Raw genomic sequence first — 20,476 nt, forward strand, 5'->3', positions numbered from 1 at the left:
CCTCTCAGCTTCCCAACAATCTTCTCTCTCTCATATTCATGCCACCAAAATGTGGGAAATAGTTTTAAAGTTGATTGATAATGAGTGCAAGAATGGGTGGTACACTCGATGCTATAAAACCTCTGGGCAAGAGTGACATCTTTTGCATATCTAGTTTAGAAATCAAATTTGTAAATCCCAGCTTAATCATTCACATACTGGATGGTTTTAGATGAGTCACTATCCACTGACGCAAGATGTGCAAGAAAGCATTCATGTGTTTAACAGAATAAAAGGCGCACCATCCAAACTTTGGCATTTAAGTGTGTTTACCAGTTAGTCATTTGTTTTACATCAGATCCCTTCTCCAGATATAGAAAGGATTTTCTATATCTAATAATACAAATTAGCCACAAATCTCCATTTAAAAGGAGAAAATAATAGTATCATACTACTGTCAGACCACTGAGTGAAACCCTGGTGGAACAAAATATTGAGCTTAGCATCCCAATACAACAGGAGCAATACATGTGCATAAGAAGTTTGCAGGTATGTGGATCTCCTTCTATAATTTGAATCTCAATGCAGGGAGGTAGTCGTCCAGGGTCTCAGAGGGCCTTAGACCCCTTGCTTTTGGGGGAGCCAGGTACCAGCAGGGTTCCTCTGTCTCCAGTGTCGTATGAGCCAATCGGCATGAAAGGGAAGTGTTTAGCCACTGGGAAGAGTCTTCTGACTTGCTTTCTTGTTGTTTCCTGCTGGTCGGAGCCAATCAGAGTAAAAGGAGTTCCTACTTCAAAAAGCCAAGTTGTGGAGAGTGAGAATTCTGTAATTTCAGAAGAAGAGACAGTGAATCCTGATGATAGCATCCCATCTACATTATTAAGTAGTTTGGTAGCAACAGGAGATAAATGTGTAGATACTGAATCCAGTAATTCAAGCAATATCTCTGACAGTGAGAAAGGACAGTCAAATGGTGACAATGATAGAGAAGTAGAATGCAGTATAAGCCTGGCCAGATTATTCTATGATCCTAGAAATATGTATAATCTTAGGAGGGGATATGGCTGTGACTACTATTATGCACTTCTGAAATTGCTATTACATTACTGTTCACATGTAAGAGGATGTTGTAGATCAGTTTCCCTTACTTGGAACAATGCATCCAAGACTCATTGCTGTGTACACTATTACAGTTGCTGCATTGGACTGTACATGCAAAACCAAACTGATGACTGTGGTTTGCTGTGCCAAATACCTGTGTACATACTGTGGGGAAAGGAACTGGATCCAGATTGCATATTATAGGCAGATCTTTATGCTGCTCAAGATGACTAAAAATTCTAAATAGCCTCTAAAGGCTTTTCTATAGACACTTTCATGGTGCTGGAACTTCTGTGACCTTCTGAGGGGCATCTTGTTTCCTTTGCGTTCTTAGTCCCAGTTTGGCATTTGGAACTTCTGCTGGGCCCATTCATTCTTCTCTGCTGCATCAGCCCCCAAGGAGAAGGATCAGACTACGTAGTGGGTGGCAGGTGGACGTAATCACCAGAGCCCGTTTCAAGCTACAGGAGGCAATTCCTTTTGTCCCTTTCATGCACAATCCTGACTGCCGTCCCATCCGTCCCCTTCACCCACTAGCAAGCGCTCTGGATGAAGCAGCATTAGGCATTGCTTTTTGTAAAAGTATAAAAACTCTGGGAATAGGCTCTTGGACAGATACTAATGGTCAAGAGAGAGCAGTCCACCTAGACATCCCGATTTGCTTTCCCTCCTCTCATTTGCCACTCCCAACAAAGAAACATGCTTTTGTTTTTGTGTCCTTTCCTGAGGGCTGGTTCAGTAACCCTCACGCATGCAGCATTAGAGGCAGCGCTGGCCAGACCAGGAGGTGTCTCGCCAAATGCGCTTCCTTTCCCTGCTAATAAGCACCTTGGTCATAATTGTAATTTTATTGTAATATTGTATTTTAATCTTGTTTTGTTCACCGCCCAGAGAGCTATTCGCTATGGGCGGTTTAAAAATGAAATAAATAAATAAATAAATAAATAAATAAATTGCAATAAATTAATTGCATTTAGCATTACTCCCCCACAAACCCACAAAAAAACTCTGTGACCTAGTAAACCAAAAAGGTAAAGTGCTTTTTTGTTAAAAGAGCTTTGGTGACGACTAATCCATTTATCTGTTTCGAGCTTCCTGTGCTGTCTCCTAGGTTTTGCATACGGGGAAAAAACAATCACGTTGCAGAACTGACACAACACAGTTCAAAACCATTTATAAAGCCACAGTGTTTCTCAACATCTGTGCTCAAGAGTTTGGCTTCAGTTCAGTAAAGAACAAATTCCCTTTTCTCCTGAACCTTTAATAATTACTTTGAAAACAGTTCTTATAATTAAATGGAACTGCAGTATTTCCATGGAAATATAACTAAAGAAGACTGTGAACAATTACTGAGCAACAAAGGAAGAAATGGAAGCTTTTTAATACGAGACAGTGAGAGTATACCAGGAGTCTTATGCCTTTGTGTTTTGTAAGTATTTTCCTTTTCATGTGAACTAGTTATCTTCCCTCTCTTTTGGAGAATAGCTCCATTTCAGAGAAATGTCACTGCATTTCAGTCATGAAAATTAAACATATCTAACTTAAGGCAATATTCTATTATGTACACTGGAGTTTTTTTGATTAAGTGGTTTATATTGTTTTCTAAATAAAATAAATATTTATATCAATGGGACTTAAGCATGACTTTCTATGGATGCGGTCCAATCATTTATGTTTGGAATTTTGGAAGAGAACAACCTAATTTTGATAAACCGAAGAAGCTCATCCAGGCATGTATAAATCCCGTGTGTGTGTGCATGTGCAAAACTGATTTGTGTCAGTCACATTGCAAGTCTGTCCCACATCAAAGGGTGAGGTAAACATCCAGAAAATATATAGTAAAATGTGTATTAGTGCAATGTTGGCTGGAAATCCATCAAAAATGTCTTAAGTTACAGGAGCCATAACTCTAACCATTCAGTAAATCAGCTATCTCCTTACAGATTCATAGTCAATGGTACTTAAACTCTCTATACCCATCACCTTTGCTGAGAATCTTAAAATCAGCATGTTTTCCAACTGACAAGCTGCAGGATTCATACCTCACCCTATGATGGCATATCAATCTTAACGATCTCTTCTCCAATACTTGCGTGGTATAGAACTATTGCCCTTTTGGATGTGCAGGATTACATACAGATGGTGATGTACATAATAAAACCAGTTCCCACATATAAATCATGGCAATTATGATCAATATTAATCTCCATGGACTATTGATCTCAATCAGTACAAGGCAGGTCATTTCTGTAAATGCTAGTTTTTCAAATTTTGTTGAATATGCACCTTTCACACATGCACACACACATATACTCAGCTGCAGTCATCCCTAAAATGTATTGGGAGGGTTTTAGGGGTTCAGCAATATAGGAGTCTCCTGTAATGACACAATTTCTCTATTTTCCACATTCTTCCAGGCAAAATAGGCCATGTCCTAATTCAACCTCTGGAGTCCTGGGTTTGACTCAAAACTAATTTGGCGGTTTCACTTGGCCTGTGTAAGGAAGGAGTTTGGATAAAATTATGATAACAGCTCTGTCAGGCCAGGAAATTTATTTAGCTCATACAGTTTCTCCCAAGCAGGCCCCTCTGGAATCTAAAGAACCTAACATTTTGTCCAAAGGCAGCTGCCCCACCCCTATGACCAAAGCATGAGGACTGAAACTTCAAACTCACCACAGCTTCTGGAACCTTACCCCACTGCTGTATGTTAAACCTATACAGTTTTGCTCAGGCCAGAGGGCATTTCAGAGAACAGGCTAGATAAGGGCAATGCAACTGGTCCAATGCAGCATGCAGTGATTCTGCCCCTGCACGGAACTTGTGGCTGCCAGGGCACAACTTGGGGACCTGCCATGCACCTTTAAGTCAGGCATAAGGCAACAGGCAGCTGCAACTTCTCCTATATTGGAACTTTAGCACATGTCAGAACGGGAAAAGCAAGCAGAGGTATTAAGAAACAGTTTGATTTGTACTGTATGCTAGCTGAGAGGCCAAGTTGTTTTCCTTTGAAATGGAAGCATCTGATCACCTTAGAAAAGGGCAAACTCTTCTTGCACAGCTTTGCTGTAACAAATGCCTGTTGCCCTTCTGCCTCTCGGGAGCTGCCGCCCCCGCTAACACCACCTCCTCTTTCTTGGCAGTGCCGATAATGATAATGTTATTTGTTATTTAATTTTATTTGTTATTATAATGTTATTTGTTATTTAATTTAATTTTTGTAAATTGCATTGTATTTTTATATTGTATTTTTATATCTGTGTTTATTTTTCTTTGTAAGCCGCCTTGAGGGCCTTTGGCCAAAAGGCGGGGTATAAATAAAATTTAATAATAATAATAATAATACTAGAAACTAAGCTACATTTTGTTTCTGCTACATTGAACTTACGGCTTTTGCCAAATACAGCTGCTCTTATTTGTGAGAATAGTTTTTTATGTTGTAAGAAAAAGACATTTGTATCTTCATGGATGAACATAACTAGGAAAAAATAATGCTGTGTTGCATCAAATATGTTTCGTCACACATCTGTTCAGATTTCCTTATCCAATTAATCAAAGCAGAAAGGATTGCTACCAGTCCCAGCTACCAACAAAAGATGGTTGATGAGCACATTACTTAGAAGAGCAATACTATTTCTAAATAGTACAATTATAGCAGTGGTTAGATGTTACTCACAAGAGGTAACCAGAAATCTAGCTGCAGGAAGGTCAGTCTACCTAGCTTAATTTGAAAACAGGTGACAGTTAGTTGGTAGCTCACATGGCTATTTTGCTCTGTATGAACTGTATCATTTAAGGGCCTACAGACCTAGATTTGTATGATTATTTAAAAATATTCAAGTAATCTGACAAATAAACAAATTATTTATTAATGTGTTTCCTATTTAAAAATCAGCTATGAACATGTTATCTACACTTACCGAATCTTCAGGAAACGTAACGGACATTTTATGGTGCAGGTAAGAACACCTATGTACCTATAAAGGCTAAATGATTTAATATATATTAATTTGATGCTTAACAGGATCCTACTAGACTGATTTGCAACTTTTCTCATTTATTTAACTATTTAAAAAAACAAAATGGATGACTTTTATTTTTGGGTATCTATTGGCCATTATTAGTGGGCACCCAGACAACCAGGATTGTGAGTGGGATGGAACTCTGCCAAGATCCACAGTTCTAAAATATTTTTAAAAATTATATTCACAATACTATTCTAGTGATACATTTCAGTGAAATTAACTCAACTTCACTCGTCTTTTGGGTAGGAAATAATTGCTATGCCAATTTTAGAATAAATATAGAAAATTTAGCAGCAATCTATCTATTTTGCAGACTTCTGAAGGTACTCCAAAACAGGACTTCAGAACTTTAAAGGATTTAATTGCTACGTATGAAAAACCAAATCAAGGGCTAGTAAGCCAACTGCGCTATCCAGTAAACAGATGTACACCCCAAAGATCTCAGACTGTCTACGTAACTAAAGGTGAAGCATATTTGATTCCTGGTAAGAAATGCATATAAGAAATCAACATGACATACTACTAACACAATGCTACATAATAGTTCTGTAATGCTGAAAAATCTCAGGAATTATTTTTTTCAAATTAACAAAAACAGTGAAATAACACAGAACGACTGCCCATTAAATTTTATTCAGAGTAGACCCAATGAAATCAATGGATTTTAAGTTACTTAAAACCATTAATCTTAATGGAAATACTCTGGTATGACTAACACCCGATATTACCCATTATCAGTAATGCGAAAGATGAATAAATTTTGCACTAGAAGCTTGCTTATAAATAAAAAGGCATTTCTTTTAAAAAATTATGAAGTAAGGCTAGTGTGGTGTGGTAATTAACAGTGTCCAATTTGCATCGTGGGGTACAAATCCCCACTCAACCATGAAGTTCACAGTAATTATCTTTCAGTTTAACCTACAATGGAGGACTGTTCCAAGGATAACACTGGAGGAAGAGGGAAGATCCATGTAGCTACTCTGAGTTTTGAAGAGGCAGAGTAGGGTTAAAATGTGGTAAGGACATTTTTAAAAAATCATAGAAAAGATAAAATCATTAGAAGACATGCATTAACAGACATATCCTTGAAGGCACGTAACCTTCAGGAATTTCCATGGAATTTGAAAATGCTAAAAAAAAGGGGTTAACAGAGAAAGCATAGGAACCTTTAGGAGACTCTGAAAGTAGTGCTTAAGAATTAGGCAATTAAACTTTTCAGTAATTACAAAGGAAGTCCCAATTAATCAAGCAGCAAATTGTAATTAATTGCTAATTATTTTTAGACAAATATTCACTAAAACCGAGGCTAACAAGTACCATCTTAAAATAGACAAACTGCTTTCTCTCACACATAGGAAAGAAAGCTTCTTCTAAAAATGGCATTTGCTATGAAAAGTGAGTTCATAATCTAAAAACAATAGTATGCTTTTTCTTCAAAATTCATATGCAAAATTGTGCAGATTTGTTCAGTAAATCTATTGTCCATTTAATTAAACCAGCCTGTTTACTGTCATATCAGTTTATAAAAGAGAATAAGAAATTCCTTCTGGAATAGTCAGAAGTTTTTTAAGTGCTATATGATATGGTGACATACCTTAGGAATTATTGGAAATCTCTGTATAAGAGTAATTAACATGAAACACAAATACCAAAGTTTCTCTCTAATAAAAATCCCAAAAATGATCAGATCTCAAAGAATTAGATAAATTAGTTACCATAGAGGAAATTTAAAAGTTTGTAAGAACAGTGAAGCAGCATAAAACTCCTGTATCTGACAGCCTGACAACTAGCTATTACAAAGCTGCAAAGTTTCAGCTGTCATGAACAGCTATTATAAATGAGATCTTAAAAATAAACTCTTGGTTAAAAGCTAATATACTTAATTCTTAAAGGAGGTAAGGATTTGTCTCAAAGATACACCTTACAGACCTATGTCACTCTTAAATAATGGTTATAAAACATTTACAGCAATCAGACTATTTTATGTAACAAGAGAATCAACTAATATAAGGAAAAATAACACATTTACAGTGGAATCCTATGTCTTCTCTGAATTAAGTCTCATTAAGTTGAGTGGGACTGCAGTTCAAGGGAATACAACTAAGGAAGAAACATTCTTGGTCTTTTTAGATACTGAAAAAGCATTTGACAATATTGAGTGGCCTTTTCTGTTTCACATTGTAGAGTCTTTCATTGTGATCTAATATTTGAATTTGATCGCATTAGCCTATCCTAAACCTAAAGTAACAACAAACTATATATGTCACCCTTGTGTTAGTTCATCAAGAGACATCCAACAGGGATGTCCTTTATCTGCTCTTCATTTTGCAATGGCTGCAGAACCATTAGCCATTCTGATTTGAGAAAATGCTAATATTGAGCATATTCCGACTGATAATAAAGTAATACATTCATGACATGGTTTACCAACACTAACACTCTACTGATGGAACGTAATGTCATAATTATGTTTGAAAGACTTGCAGGCTATATATTGAATTAAAATAAAATAGAGGTCCTTGGGCTACATATGTTATGAAAATGTCAAACCGTCAGTTTTTGATGTATATAAATATTCACTAATAGGCAAAAAAAGAATGTACCTATAGCCCACAGATATTTCTACCAAACTTTAAAAAGCAGGGAAATTGGGCGGCTATAGTGAATGCACCAGGGGAGCAGGAGACCTGAACTCCTCTCTGAGATATTGGACTGCCCTACAAAGTTGTCAAAATGCAAACACAATTTGGGTTGATCTTTCACAGTCCAATCCACTTGCTGTGTAGCTTGGAAGAATTTGGTAACACGTGCCTCTGAGCATATGGTGAGTGGTGGCAACACCTGCTATCTCCAAAGATGGAGAATTATATTTTTGTATGTTTGTTGATTTTCTTCTTACTTTGCTTCTTTCCTGTGTTACTAATGTTTCTACATTTCCCCCCTCCTTATTCATCCTAGAAATCTGTGTCAAATGTATTTTCATTAATTTCAAAGCCTTTTTATTGGTCATTGTCATGTGATGGTGAAGACAGCCTTTTGTGTTTTATATTGGAGGTTATGTTCTATTTCTATTTTGGGTGCATTAACAGTAGAATCTGAAACTGCACTTTGATGTAAAATCAGACTGATTACAATATGTTGCTACTTCAGCAATGACTCTAGCTGTTGGAAAAAAGAGGATGCATGTTTTCAGCCTACTATGTTTAAACCACTTTATTTAAGGCAAGTTGTTCACAATCAATTAAAAACATAGAGCACACCTACAATTTTGCTAGAATATATTTCACCTCCCACTGTTTTATCTTGTGCAAACTGAGACACTTCTGAGGCCCACTGGAGACTATTTTGCAGACGTCGGTGGCATTATTCCACAATTATGTTTGGAGTTTTTTTAGTATAAATTTTGCAAAGAGTTGCTGTACTTCACATATTCATAGAAACGAAAGCAAAAGAAAATGATTTCCTATAGGAAACTTCACTAAAATTGCAAAGTAAATCAGACATATTTAAAGTGACCATCTGAACTATATCAACTGTCTTAATATTGCTTCCTCCCGGCTAAAACAAGATCAGCACAGGACATATCTTCTTTCTATTATTTGGGCTGATTACAGTTGTTGCCACTACTCACCATATGCTCAGAGGCACATGTTACCAAATTCTTCCAAGCTACACAGCAAGTGGATTGGACTGTGAAAGTCCAACCCAAATTGTGTTTGCATGTTGACAACTTTGTAGGGCAGTCCAATATCTCAGAGAGGAGTTCAGGTCTTCTGCTCCCCTGGTGCATTCACTATAGCCACCCAATTTCCCTGCTTTTTAAAGTTTGGTAGAAATATCTGTGGGCTATAGGTACATTCTTAAACCGCAAGGTTTTTTGCCTATTAGTGAATTTCCCTGCTTTTTAAACTGGGAGGTAAGAAATGGGATCCTGTGCAAGTTTGCTGAGAATGGATTGATCATTTGCATGCTTATTGAGTTAAGTGGGATTTACACACACACACACGGCAATCATACTTAGGATAGGTGAAACTGACCACAGGGGATGGGGAAGGGAGGAGGGGGAGGAGGGAGGGGTGGAAAGGCAGAGGGGAGGACTGGGAGGGGAGCAGGCAGGAGGGAGAGGGGAGAAGGGCAGATGTGGTCATTTGCATGTTTATTGAGTTCAGTGGGATTTACTCCCGTGCAATCATGCTTAGAATAGGTAAAACTGACCGGGGGGAGAGGGACAGAGGGCTGGAGTGGGCAGGGGAGGCGGAAGAAGGAAGAGGGGAGGGGAGGAGAAAGGGAGAGGAAAGGGGAAGGAGGGAAAAGGCAGGTCTGATCATTTGTATGATATTGAGTTGAACTGGATATACTCCTATGCAATCATGATTTATTTATTTATTTATTTATTTCGTTTCATTTTTAGACCGCCCATAGCTAATAGCTCTCTGGGCGGTGTACAAACAGGATTAAAATACAATAGTATAATAAAATCAATAACACATAACAGCAAGTTAACTAACAACGTTAAACATGAAAACATTAAACATTAAACATTAAAATGCCTGGGAGTATAGCCAGGTCTTAACCTGGCGCCTAAAAGAAAGTACCGTAGGCGCCAGGCGTATCTCCTCAGGTAAGCTGTTCCAGAGTTCGGGGGCCACCACAGAAAAGGCCCTAGATCTAACAACAATCCTCCGGGCTTCCTGATGAGTTGGTACCCGGAGGAGGGCCTTAGATACTGAACGAAGTGGACGGGTAGGTTCATAGCAGGAGAGGCATTCCACAAGGTATTGCGGTCCCACACCGTATAAGGCTTTATAGGTCAAAACCAGCACCTTGAATCTGGCTCGGAAACAGATGGGTAGCCAGTGCAGGCGGGCCAGGACAGGTGTTATATGCACAGACCGATGGGTCCTCATCAACAGCCTGGCTGCCACATTTTGCACTAGCTGGAGTTTCCGAACAGTCTTCAAGGGCAGCCCTATGTAGAGCGCATTACAGTAGTCCAATCTAGAAGTTACCAGAGCGTGAACAACTGAGGCGAGATCGTCACTGTCCAGATAGGGGCGTAGTTGGGCTACTAGACGAAGATGGTAAAACGCATTCTGTGCCACCGAGGCCACCTGAGCCTCAAGCGACAAGGAAGGGTCAAAAAGGACCCCCAAACTACGAACCTGTTCCTTCAAGGGAAGTGTAACCCCATCTAGAACAGGATGAACATCCACCATCTGGGCAGGTAAAGGGCTCACCAACAGTGCCTTGGTCTTGTCTGGATTGAGTTTCAGTTTATTAGCTCTCATCCAGTCCATTATCGCGGTCAAGCAACGGTTCAGCACATGAACAGCCTCACCTGAAGAAGGTGAAAAGGAGAAGTAGAGCTGCGTGTCATCAGCGTACTGATGGCAACGCACTCCAAAACTCCTGATGACCGCACCCAGAGGCTGCATGTAGATGTTAAAAAGCATGGGGGACAGAACCGACCCCTGAGGGACTCCACAATGGAGAGTCCAGGGTGTCGAGCAGTGTTCCCCAAGCACTACCTTCTGGCGACAATCCGCCAAGTAGGAGCAGCGCCACTGCCAAGCAGTGCCCCCAACTCCGCGAGCCTCCCCAGAAGGATGCCATGGTCGATGGTATCAAACGCCGCTGAGAGATCAAGGAGAATCAACAGGGTCACACTCCCCCTGTCCCTCTCCCGACAAAGGTCATCATACAGGGCGACCAAGGCTGTTTCAGTGCCAAAACCGGACCTAAAACCGGATTGAAACGGATCCAGATAATCGGTTTCATCCAAAAGCGCCTGGAGCTGGCCGGCGACCACCCGCTCCAAGACCTTGCCCAACAAAGGGACATTAGCCACCGGTCTATAGTTGTTCAAAACATCTGGGTCCAAAGAGGGTTTCTTTAAAAGAGGTCTCACTACTGCCTCCTTGAGACTACCAGGGACTACTCCCTCTCTCAAGGAGGCGTTTATCACCTCTTTGGCCCAGCCGGTGGTCACAGCCCTGCCGGCCTTCACCAGCCAAGATGGGCAAGGGTCCAGAGCAGATGTGGTCGCCCGCACCATTCCAAGCACCTTGTCCACTTCCTCGAGCTGCACCAACTGAAATTCATCCAACAATGAAGGACAAGACCGTGTTCTGGACACTTCAATGGATTAGGATAGGTAAAACTGACCAGGCTGGGCCTGGCAACCAAGACGTCTTCTGTATCTTTCAAAGTTGGGCAGGGGGAAGGGAGAATTCTACCTTGTGGTTTTTCCCATTACAATGTTGCAAGAACACCTGCACTTGGCTGACTTTCTCTTCTACTAAAGATACAGGATCAGTCTCAGGCCCTGAACCTGGCAACCCTACCTTCCACCCAAATTTAAAACAAAGCTGTCCCTGGCCACATCCACACCAGGCCTCTGTTACACTTTGGACAATCATTATTTATTTATCTATTTATTTAGTGTATTTATATACCGCCCCATAGCCAAAGCTCTCTGGGTGGTTTACAATAACTAAAAACATTAAAAACAAATATACAAATTTAAAAACACATCTTTTAAAAACAATTTAAAACAATTTATCATGGCTTCTCTCAAAGAGTCCTGGGATGTGTAGTTAGTGAAGGGTGCTGAGAGTTGCTAGGAGACGCCCTGTTCCCCTCACAGACCTTCAATCAGAGTGGCTGACGGTTAAACCATTCTCTCAGGGGAATAGGAGTCTCCTCTCAGCACCCTTCACAAACTACACTTCCCAGGATTCTTTGAGAGAAGCTGTGACTGTCTCAAGTGAAATCAAGTCTGGTGTGGGTGTGGCCCTCTGATTAGCCAAGCCCAGCAGCTGTAAGGCTTTTAGAACACTGACAGTTGGTCCTTACTGAGCATGCCCCGCGTTATAATAGGCTTCCAGCCAAAATTTCTTAAATTAATTAAAAATCAACCAGGCATTTTTTTAACTTTTAAACTGCAGTAGATGGTCAGAGTATGGGGCAAGGTCAGTATTAGGATTACAGGTACTCTGTGAACATGGCTCATTTTTAATGAATTTCAACAGATTATGAGAACTCAGAGAAAAAAGTCCGAAAGGGCTCTGAGGTTTTTTTCTCTCTTTTTAGACTTTGAACTCTCGATTCTCTCTGACTGTTTTGTGTATCGCCATGAAAATTGACAGGGTTGTTAAGCAAGCATTTCTGAGTTCAGAAATATAAGTTTTGTAAGGTTTTCTTTTGAAATGAGTTTATGGGAAGCATCAGAATGGCATGCGGGGGGTATTTTCCATTTAACATTGCGGAATGTGAAAAACCCCCGCTGACTATAGTATACAGCCACTCTCGTGGCTGTATAATAAGTATTTACTGTATTAATTGAGCAATTTATCATTTTTGAGTCATAATCCATAAAATATTATTGCCTAGCTTACATTTTTTATTTCAGAGCATCCGAATTAAAATAACATATGTTCAGCTAATGAAACAGCAAATGATTTTAAATTCATTTAGAACAATAATAAAAGGACAAATCATTCCACAAGATGAGAAAAATGTGGGGCGTTTCAGTCCCCAACATAAATGTATATTACTGTTTATTGTATAAATTTACTCTCAGGTCAAAATATATTGTTTTTAAATCCAGTAGTAGAATATGAAAACACACTTAGAAAACATCTTTAGACTGTACCCAATAACCTGATAGTAAGCCCCACTGATCTTTTTATTGTGTTGTTACATACATTATTTGAGAGCCAGTGTGGTGTAGTGGTTAGAGCAGCCTTTCCCAACCAGTGTGCCTCCAGATGTTGTTGGACCAAAAGTCCCATCAGCCTCAGCCAGCATTGCCAATGGCTGAGGCTGATGGGAGTTGTGGTCCAACATCTGGAGGCACACCGGTTGGGAAAGGCTGGGTTAGAGTGTCGGACTACAACCTGGGAGTCACTGCCTCTTAGCCTCAGAGGAAGGCAATGGTAACCCTCCTCTGAATACCGCTTACCATGAAAACCCTATTCATAGGGTCACCATAAGTTGGGATCAACTTGAAGGCAGTCCATTTTTCACATACATTATTATGGATTAAAAGGGATTTAAGATCACAAGAACTAAATCCTAAACATGTCTACTCAGAAATACATTGGGTTGTACTCAAGAATACACTAAGGAGATTGTTCTGTCAGCGCAATCATTTCAGCTTGCCCAACAGAATGATTTTCCCTCTCCTCCCCCCTGCACACTGTTCTGAGGGTAGTCCTGACACTCCGGGATTTGGAGAGCATGCAGGGGGAGGAAATGGGGGAAGTCCCATTGTGTTAGTGGGAATCCTTGCATTGGCTTCCACTAGCACAATGAGTTAGGTGAAATTGGCCCATTCTACTGAGTTCAACAGGGCTTACTTCTAGGTAAGTGGGTATAAGATTACAGCCGTAATAATGCTCAGAGAATGTAAGATGAAGAAAGGGATTAGTTCTGTTAAATCTCTAATTATGTCAGTTATTTATATACAAGGCTTTAGTATTGATATTTGACCATTTGAGTTATGGAAGAAATACAAGACTTATAGATATTGAGATCCCATAATAAATAAAATAATTACATCTTGAACTCAAAAGAAAAAAGTAAATAATTCCTTTATAGTTGGAATACTTACAACTCAGGTCCTTTTTACATGTGATTTGAAAAACAAGCATTAGATAAAGAAAATGGAATTTGAGATAATAATAGCAATAAATATCTGCTCTATTTGTAATAGTTGCAGAATGAATACAAAATTTAACAAGCCAAGGAATTTGATTTGGTGAGCTCAAGTCACTGGAGCTAATACTGAAATATCAGTTTGAGAATATCTACAGGGTGGAATACAACACGGCATGAGCAGAGTTCCACTTGTGCAATGGGACTTCACCTTCCTCTTCTCCCTCTGTAGCCCCCATAATCTGCTTTGGAGGGTCACCCAATCCTCTGAAGCAGATTTTGAAGGCACTTGGAGGGGGGGGAGAGGAAGGTGCAGTTCTACTGTGCAAATAAGGCTCTTCCAGTGGTGCAAGGACAGCATTGGATGCAGCTAACAGTCATCAGGTTTTAATCTGTTTGTTGAATATGAAATTGTTTGAAAATGACAAGACTGCATATTACATATGTAAAGATTTGTAAAATATCTAATGCTTATATCCCAGTGCTATAATTCTGCAGTGCATGTAGGCTACTTGAAAAAGGTTTTGGATTATTCTGCTAAACTTTCATTTATTTTATTTTATTGTTTAACAATATTTATATACCTCTTGATTGTAAAAAAAAAACCCTCTAAGCCATTTACAAAGGAAATTAAAGTTATTGATAAAACAGGTAAAGACAAGTAATTAAAACATTTTTTAAAATAATTAAAACAGCAACAGACTAAAAAAACACATCAGCATCTATGTGCCTTGACAGGCGTGCCTAAACACAAACATTTAAACAGGCACAGAAAAGAAAACAGCCTGATGTCAATAGGCAGGGTGTTCCAAAGAATAGGTGCTGCCACACTAAAGAGGTCTTACAAGTGCAGAACGGGTATTATGTGGAACCTATAATAATGCCTGTCTGCAGATCTAAGTACTAGAGTGGGCACATACGGGGTAAGATGATCCCAAAAGTAAACTGGTCCCAAGCTGTTAAGGGCTTTATATACCAATAGTAACATCTTGAACTTGGCCCGGTAACCAATTGGCAACCAGCGCTATCTCTGAGCATAAGTGTAATATGCTGACAGTGTCTCACTTCTGTCAGCAATCTGGTTGCAGCATTCTGCACTAACTGCAGTTTCTGGATTAAATGCAAGGGAAGCTCCACATAGAATGAATTGTAGTAATCCAGTCGTGAAATCACCAGTGCCTGAACTACGTGGTCAAGCTCTTTTGGTCCAGGAGCTGTTGTAACTGTCTTACCAGGTACAGCTGGTATAAGGCACTTCTAGTCACCTGGGCCTCCAGTGACAGAGCTGGATTCAGAAGCACCCCCAGAATGCCTACCTGCTCCTTCAGGGGAAGTGCAACGCTGTCCAAGGTAGGCAATTGACCAGTTTCTTGGACAAGGGAACCACCCACCCACGGTGCTTCCATCTTGCCAGGATTCAAGCTCAGCTTATTTTCCTTCATCCATCTCACCACTGCATCCAGGCACCAATCCAGGTCCCACACAGTCTCTCCTGATTCGGATGTTGTGCAGAAATAGAGCACCTTGCCCCAAAACTCCTGATGACCACTCCCAGCAGCTTCATACAGATTTATCATTTTTCTACTACAAAATATCCAAAATGGTTCACAAATCTCCCCATAATAAAACAAACTATACATTAAAGCAATTCAATGACTATAGAAAAATGGAAAATTTGATTTACATAGCATATTGTGGGATGTAAATAAAACATTTAATCAGAGGCAATGCGTTATTTGTAGAATTTATTTAGAGAATTTTAAATACAGATTATTGTTCAAAAACAAAATCAAAGCCATACGTATATTCACCAGATCAAACATGTGCTCAGGAAGTTTGGGGGAAATCACTAGAGCATAATGGAAAGTGGCACAGGGAAAAGAAGCCAATGGCAGAAATTGCCTCCACCCTTTCTGCAAGTGGGATTGTCAACCTGACTGCAGTGTGCTGGATGCATAACACTAACATTTGGACCCTGTGGCTTTCTTCGGTTCCCATTACTTTACAGAATCAGAATATTTTACTATTTTAGTGGTGCTTTGCTTTAAGAAGGGTCAAAGCTATGTCACTAGCAGGGAAAGATATTTTATTTTAGCTTGCCTTAGTTAGAATGTTTAATATTTTTACTAGCATATATAGCAAAAAAAAAAAAGTAACATTGTGAACGCTTGAATAATTCTTCATTTGTCAGAGTTTAGATCACAAATGCCCAAGTTAGATTATTTAGGCATTTCTATTACTTTAAACTTGAAGGACTAAAATTAAATTAAAAAATTAAGACACACTTGAACAGTCTAAATCAGATGTTGTGGGCTCTATCTCCTAGCACGGATAGAGATTATGGGAGTTGTGGTCCAGCAACATTTGGAACGTCACAGGTTAGCCACCCCTGGTGTAAACAGAAGTATTTCCCAGCTGTTTGGCTCCAATAAACTGCAAATGTTGTTCTGTTAGTACAGTGGGACTTTCCCACCACCCTCCCCATTGCAACACTTTGTGGAAGGGGGGGTTGCCCAAAATTGGGCAAAATAATTATTTGCCAGCAGAATTACACACTATGCTGATACTTTGTGTACTAAAAACTTGAAGGGCCCCTTCTCAGCAAAACTGCATTAGAAAGGCACAACTTGCGCTGGAAGGAATTAACATCACTACAGCTTTTCTGCTGCAGATTTCCCTTCCTAGTGATCCTTCACAGAGAAATGACAACCAGCCATTGGGGTTTAAGGACACAAAGTGACTGTGGAATGTGTAGCTCTAGCCTCATCATTGTATGGTATGTCTTACTGTGCTTCTATACCTTCTCATTTTGCAAATGTTCCCTTTCAGTCAACAGTAATTACAATATTCCAGTACAAGCTATCACATCAGCTATTTGGGTCTGCCAATATAATGTCTTCTTCTACTCAAGAATTACAGAAAAAATCAAATGGCTTACTCTTTTTTCTTCCCCAGAAAATGAAGATGATTATCTTGATGTCTTGCCTGAGTAATCTGACTGAGACTGTTTCTCATGATTTGCTTCTTTTCAACAAACATTAGTTAAGTGGGTCATACCCATCTAACTGGTTATTCCATTCATTTCACTGGATTTTGAATTCATTTATGTTCTAGAATAGTACTGCCCACAACGCTATCTCTTGCTTGCTTAGCTCTTTTGCCTCAAAAAAACCCCACCAATACTTTTACTTCACCTGTGGCCACTTCATGCACCTGGTGAAACGGGATCTGATCCACAAAAGCGAATGCCACAATGACTTTACTAGCTTTTAAGGTGCCACAAATCTGTCATTCTTCCACTTTTAACAGAATCGGTTAAGCAGAATTACTGCCTACACAGACTCAAGATTGCTACATCAATGATAACATAGACAGCTGATGAAGTGGACTGTAGACCACAAAAGCTTATGTCATGGCAAATATTAGTTTTCAGTCTTCAGCTGTTTTCTTTTTGCAACTGGAATTCGCTTTTTGATAGTCATGAGCACAAGTGTCTGTTCCATTTTAATTATCACTTGTTTATTTTGGCAGTTTGCAACTTACATTGGGAACAACATGTTGAACACAGTATGTTTATGGGTGAAATGTTAAATATATTTATTTGAATTTAAATCCCACTGGAATAATTGGAGAATAAGTTTTAACACAATCCAAAGTACATACCAAAGCTTTACAAGAGTTACTACTGATATTGACGATAATGAGTAATATGTAAAGCTTTGCACAGACCATCTTTTTCAGCTACAGATTAGTGCCTGTCAGTATATTGAAGCCCCTCATACCTGCATATCTATTATTAAATATAGTTTGTCAAAATTACATAACTTTATCTTGATAAAACAAGTCATAGCAAGTATACAAGATTATCATGTAGTATCGTTTAGGCTCTCTAACATTTCAGAAACAGTACTTTAGGGATGTCATTATGCATGGTTCAATTATTTTTAAAATGTCTCACCATTGTCTCTGGTCAAGTCAGAAGCCACCCTAGTTTCCATAGGATTTCAAGCTGTACTCTGGAAATGCCAAAACTAGTTCCCAGGAGCAACAACCAATTCTACAAGACATAAATTTTGGTGCAACTGCCTGCAGGTGGCTATTGTATAAAACATTCCCCTGCCCCAAGAGTACGATAAGTCTGTCAACTGTTTTCAAAAGTATTTTTCCTCCTTCAGCTTTTTTTTCTTTACTACATGAAGAAGGGGGAAAATAATTCACAGCACCTAGTGCTTTAAAACTTCAGTTTTCTTCTGGAGTAAACATAACTACACAAGGTGTAGTTTGCAATCCAGTCTAATTTGTTTTATCACTTTAACTTATTTTGGCTTAAGCAAAGGCAGTACATTAGAAAAATCCAGGGAACAGGCCTTTCTCTTCTATAGAAAGGCTCTGCCTCTCCTCCCTTAGCGGTACCAGGGCAGTAGATCCAGAGAACGAACAGTTTATGGACAGCCTAAACTGTTAATGTTGCATGATGATTTTAATCAGTAATTTGGAGTCACATTAATTGTAATCGTTCATAATTGTTTTAAGTTAGAACATAAAACCACTAGGTACATAATTTACATCAGTTTTGAAGGGACTCAAGTATGGCCCTCACCATCTGAGCCTCGTAGATGTACAAATCCATTGTTTGCTTCTACGTTGCTCTAACTGTATTGTGCAGTGTGATCCGCTTGCACGCTATGGCTTTTCCCACCTGCAGGACACATGTACTACTTCACAAGAAGCTTGTTAACTCTTCCCAAGTTTAAGTAGCCATTTGTGATGTGATGCAGTAGAACTGCGATTAAGAAGAAAAGCCCTGCTGCCCAAATAACATAATACATAAACACACATCTCTCAGGGAGGATGGTTTTGGCACCCACTGTGATATCATTTTGATAGAAGGCAAAGGTCTTTATATTTTCCCAGGATTTTTAATCTCACCTCTTATCTCCTTTATGTAGTTTCCTGATGACTGCTTTTATGCTGGTCTTTTAAACTGTGGTATTATAATGGTTATTTGTTTTAAAGTTGTTTTTACAGCAGTTTTAATTCATGTTAAGCCATTGTGGGAACTTGAGTAGTTTATTAAAGGGCAGGGCAAAAAATAATAAAAACAGCTGGACATATCAGTATGACATTCCTGTCTATTATACTGACTTCCAACAGTCTGAGCATTCTGATTTTTTTTTTAGAGTAATACAACTGCATTTGCAGGAACAGCATCTCTACAGGTGGAAAAGGGATGGGATGCCAAAGCTTGCAAACTATTTATTCCATGTAGTGATGCTATGAAGTTTTATGATCCTCAGAATTACCATTTTTTCCTGTTTATAAAATAAACAAACCTTCATACTTTACAAAGACTAGTATGCAGTTGAAGTGGGATCCCAAGAAAACCAGTGGCTAGGATTGTGAAGTTTGAGGGATGAATTATTCATTACCATAAACACTAGGCTATCACCCCAAAATTCAGCCTTGTGCCCTGTCTATATGTAGTAAAATATACTCTGCGTTCTGATGTCACAGCCTTGGTCATATCCCTATGTCATATCACTTAGCTGCCACTCATGGAAAAATTGCATGACAACATCAAGCCACAAATTTTTCACTATAGAACTCAGTGTTCAATTTACCCACATTTGTGAACACATTACAGCTTGTTTGAAGCTGATGGAAAATGTGGTAACACTTAGCTTATACAGGATTTAGCACTTTCAGAGTGGTTGAGAAGTCAATATAACTTTAATAAGACATCTGTGCCCACAGGAAATAGCAGCTGCTTCTACTTGTTTACTCCAGAGAAGTTCTATCATAATCATATGATCTAAGGCAGGGATGGATAACCTATGGACCTCAGATGTTGCTGGACTAGCATTTTAAAGTTCCAGGCCTAAGCAGCCACAAGAGGATAATTGTGATCCTAAGGCATAGTAAGCAAACGTAATAGAAACCAGAGAAGCAAATCACCATTTAGAAATGAATGTGCTGCTTGAGAAGCTTCCAGTGCCCTCACTTAACACGACTGTGTATTACAAGCTCTATGCTGAAAGAAAAAGGGCAGGATCAGGACAAAGTTTTGTGCAATAACCCCAGGGATAATTTCAGCACATGAAAACTGATCAGAAGAGGGACAAGATCAATGGCAAAAGTGATCAGGAACGCACTCAATTATTAGCAAAAAATTTCATCCACATCCACCCAGAAGCAGAGTTCTATTGACAGGAGTTCCAGAAAAATGAATAATCCACTCTGATCACCAAGGATGGTCAAGGACCTTGCACTACCCCTAGCATCTCTGCATGGCTTCTGAGGTACTTTTGGTCGTTTGTTTCTCTTTTTGCTTCTTGCTTTCAATGCTCTGGCATTAGACCACTGTTTTCATTGAATATATTCAGGTATGGGAGACTATCCTTATATAGCATTATAAACATTATAACCCAATATTGAAAGGATGTTCCAAACTTTTCCCTCAGCACCTACCTGAATGCTCAAGTAATTTTTGGCCAAAGTCTGTCCAGCTCGACCATTGAAACTGATAGAAACTAGAATGGGGATCACCTCATGAATGAGTGGTGATCTGAAGAAAACCAAAATGCAATCCTGTGCACTCTTACTTGAATTAATCAGGGCCTTAAGTCTGAAATACTAATTTTGATGCACAGTGCTTCTTCTGGCCATTGCTTACACCTGGCATGACAAACATCCAGGCTTGCAAGAGCTACTTT

General features: G+C 39.2%; 1 protein-coding gene across 3 annotated transcripts; it reads left to right on the forward strand.

The window, feature by feature from the left end:
• The first annotated feature begins 398 nt into the window (after nt 1-398).
• On the forward strand, nt 399-19,116 carry SH2D1B (SH2 domain containing 1B). Of its 3 annotated transcripts, XM_061628108.1 has the most exons (5): nt 399-528; nt 2,363-2,509; nt 4,976-5,039; nt 5,419-5,590; nt 16,719-19,115. In XM_061628108.1, exons 2-5 carry the CDS (start codon nt 2,376-2,378, stop codon nt 16,754-16,756), a joined length of 408 nt encoding a protein of 135 aa, XP_061484092.1. In that variant the 5' UTR covers nt 399-528; nt 2,363-2,375; the 3' UTR covers nt 16,757-19,115. The 3 variants fall into 3 exon arrangements, with proteins under 3 accessions (XP_061484092.1, XP_061484093.1, XP_061484091.1); XM_061628109.1 differs by lacking the exon at nt 399-528 and having other exon boundaries at nt 2,244-2,509; nt 5,419-5,569; nt 16,719-19,116; XM_061628107.1 differs by lacking the exon at nt 399-528 and having other exon boundaries at nt 2,244-2,509; nt 16,719-19,114.
• Nucleotides 19,117-20,476: the final 1,360 nt, after the last annotated feature.

Source organism: Rhineura floridana, chromosome 5 (assembly GCF_030035675.1).
Source record: "Rhineura floridana isolate rRhiFlo1 chromosome 5, rRhiFlo1.hap2, whole genome shotgun sequence".
NCBI lineage: Eukaryota > Metazoa > Chordata > Lepidosauria > Squamata > Rhineuridae > Rhineura > Rhineura floridana.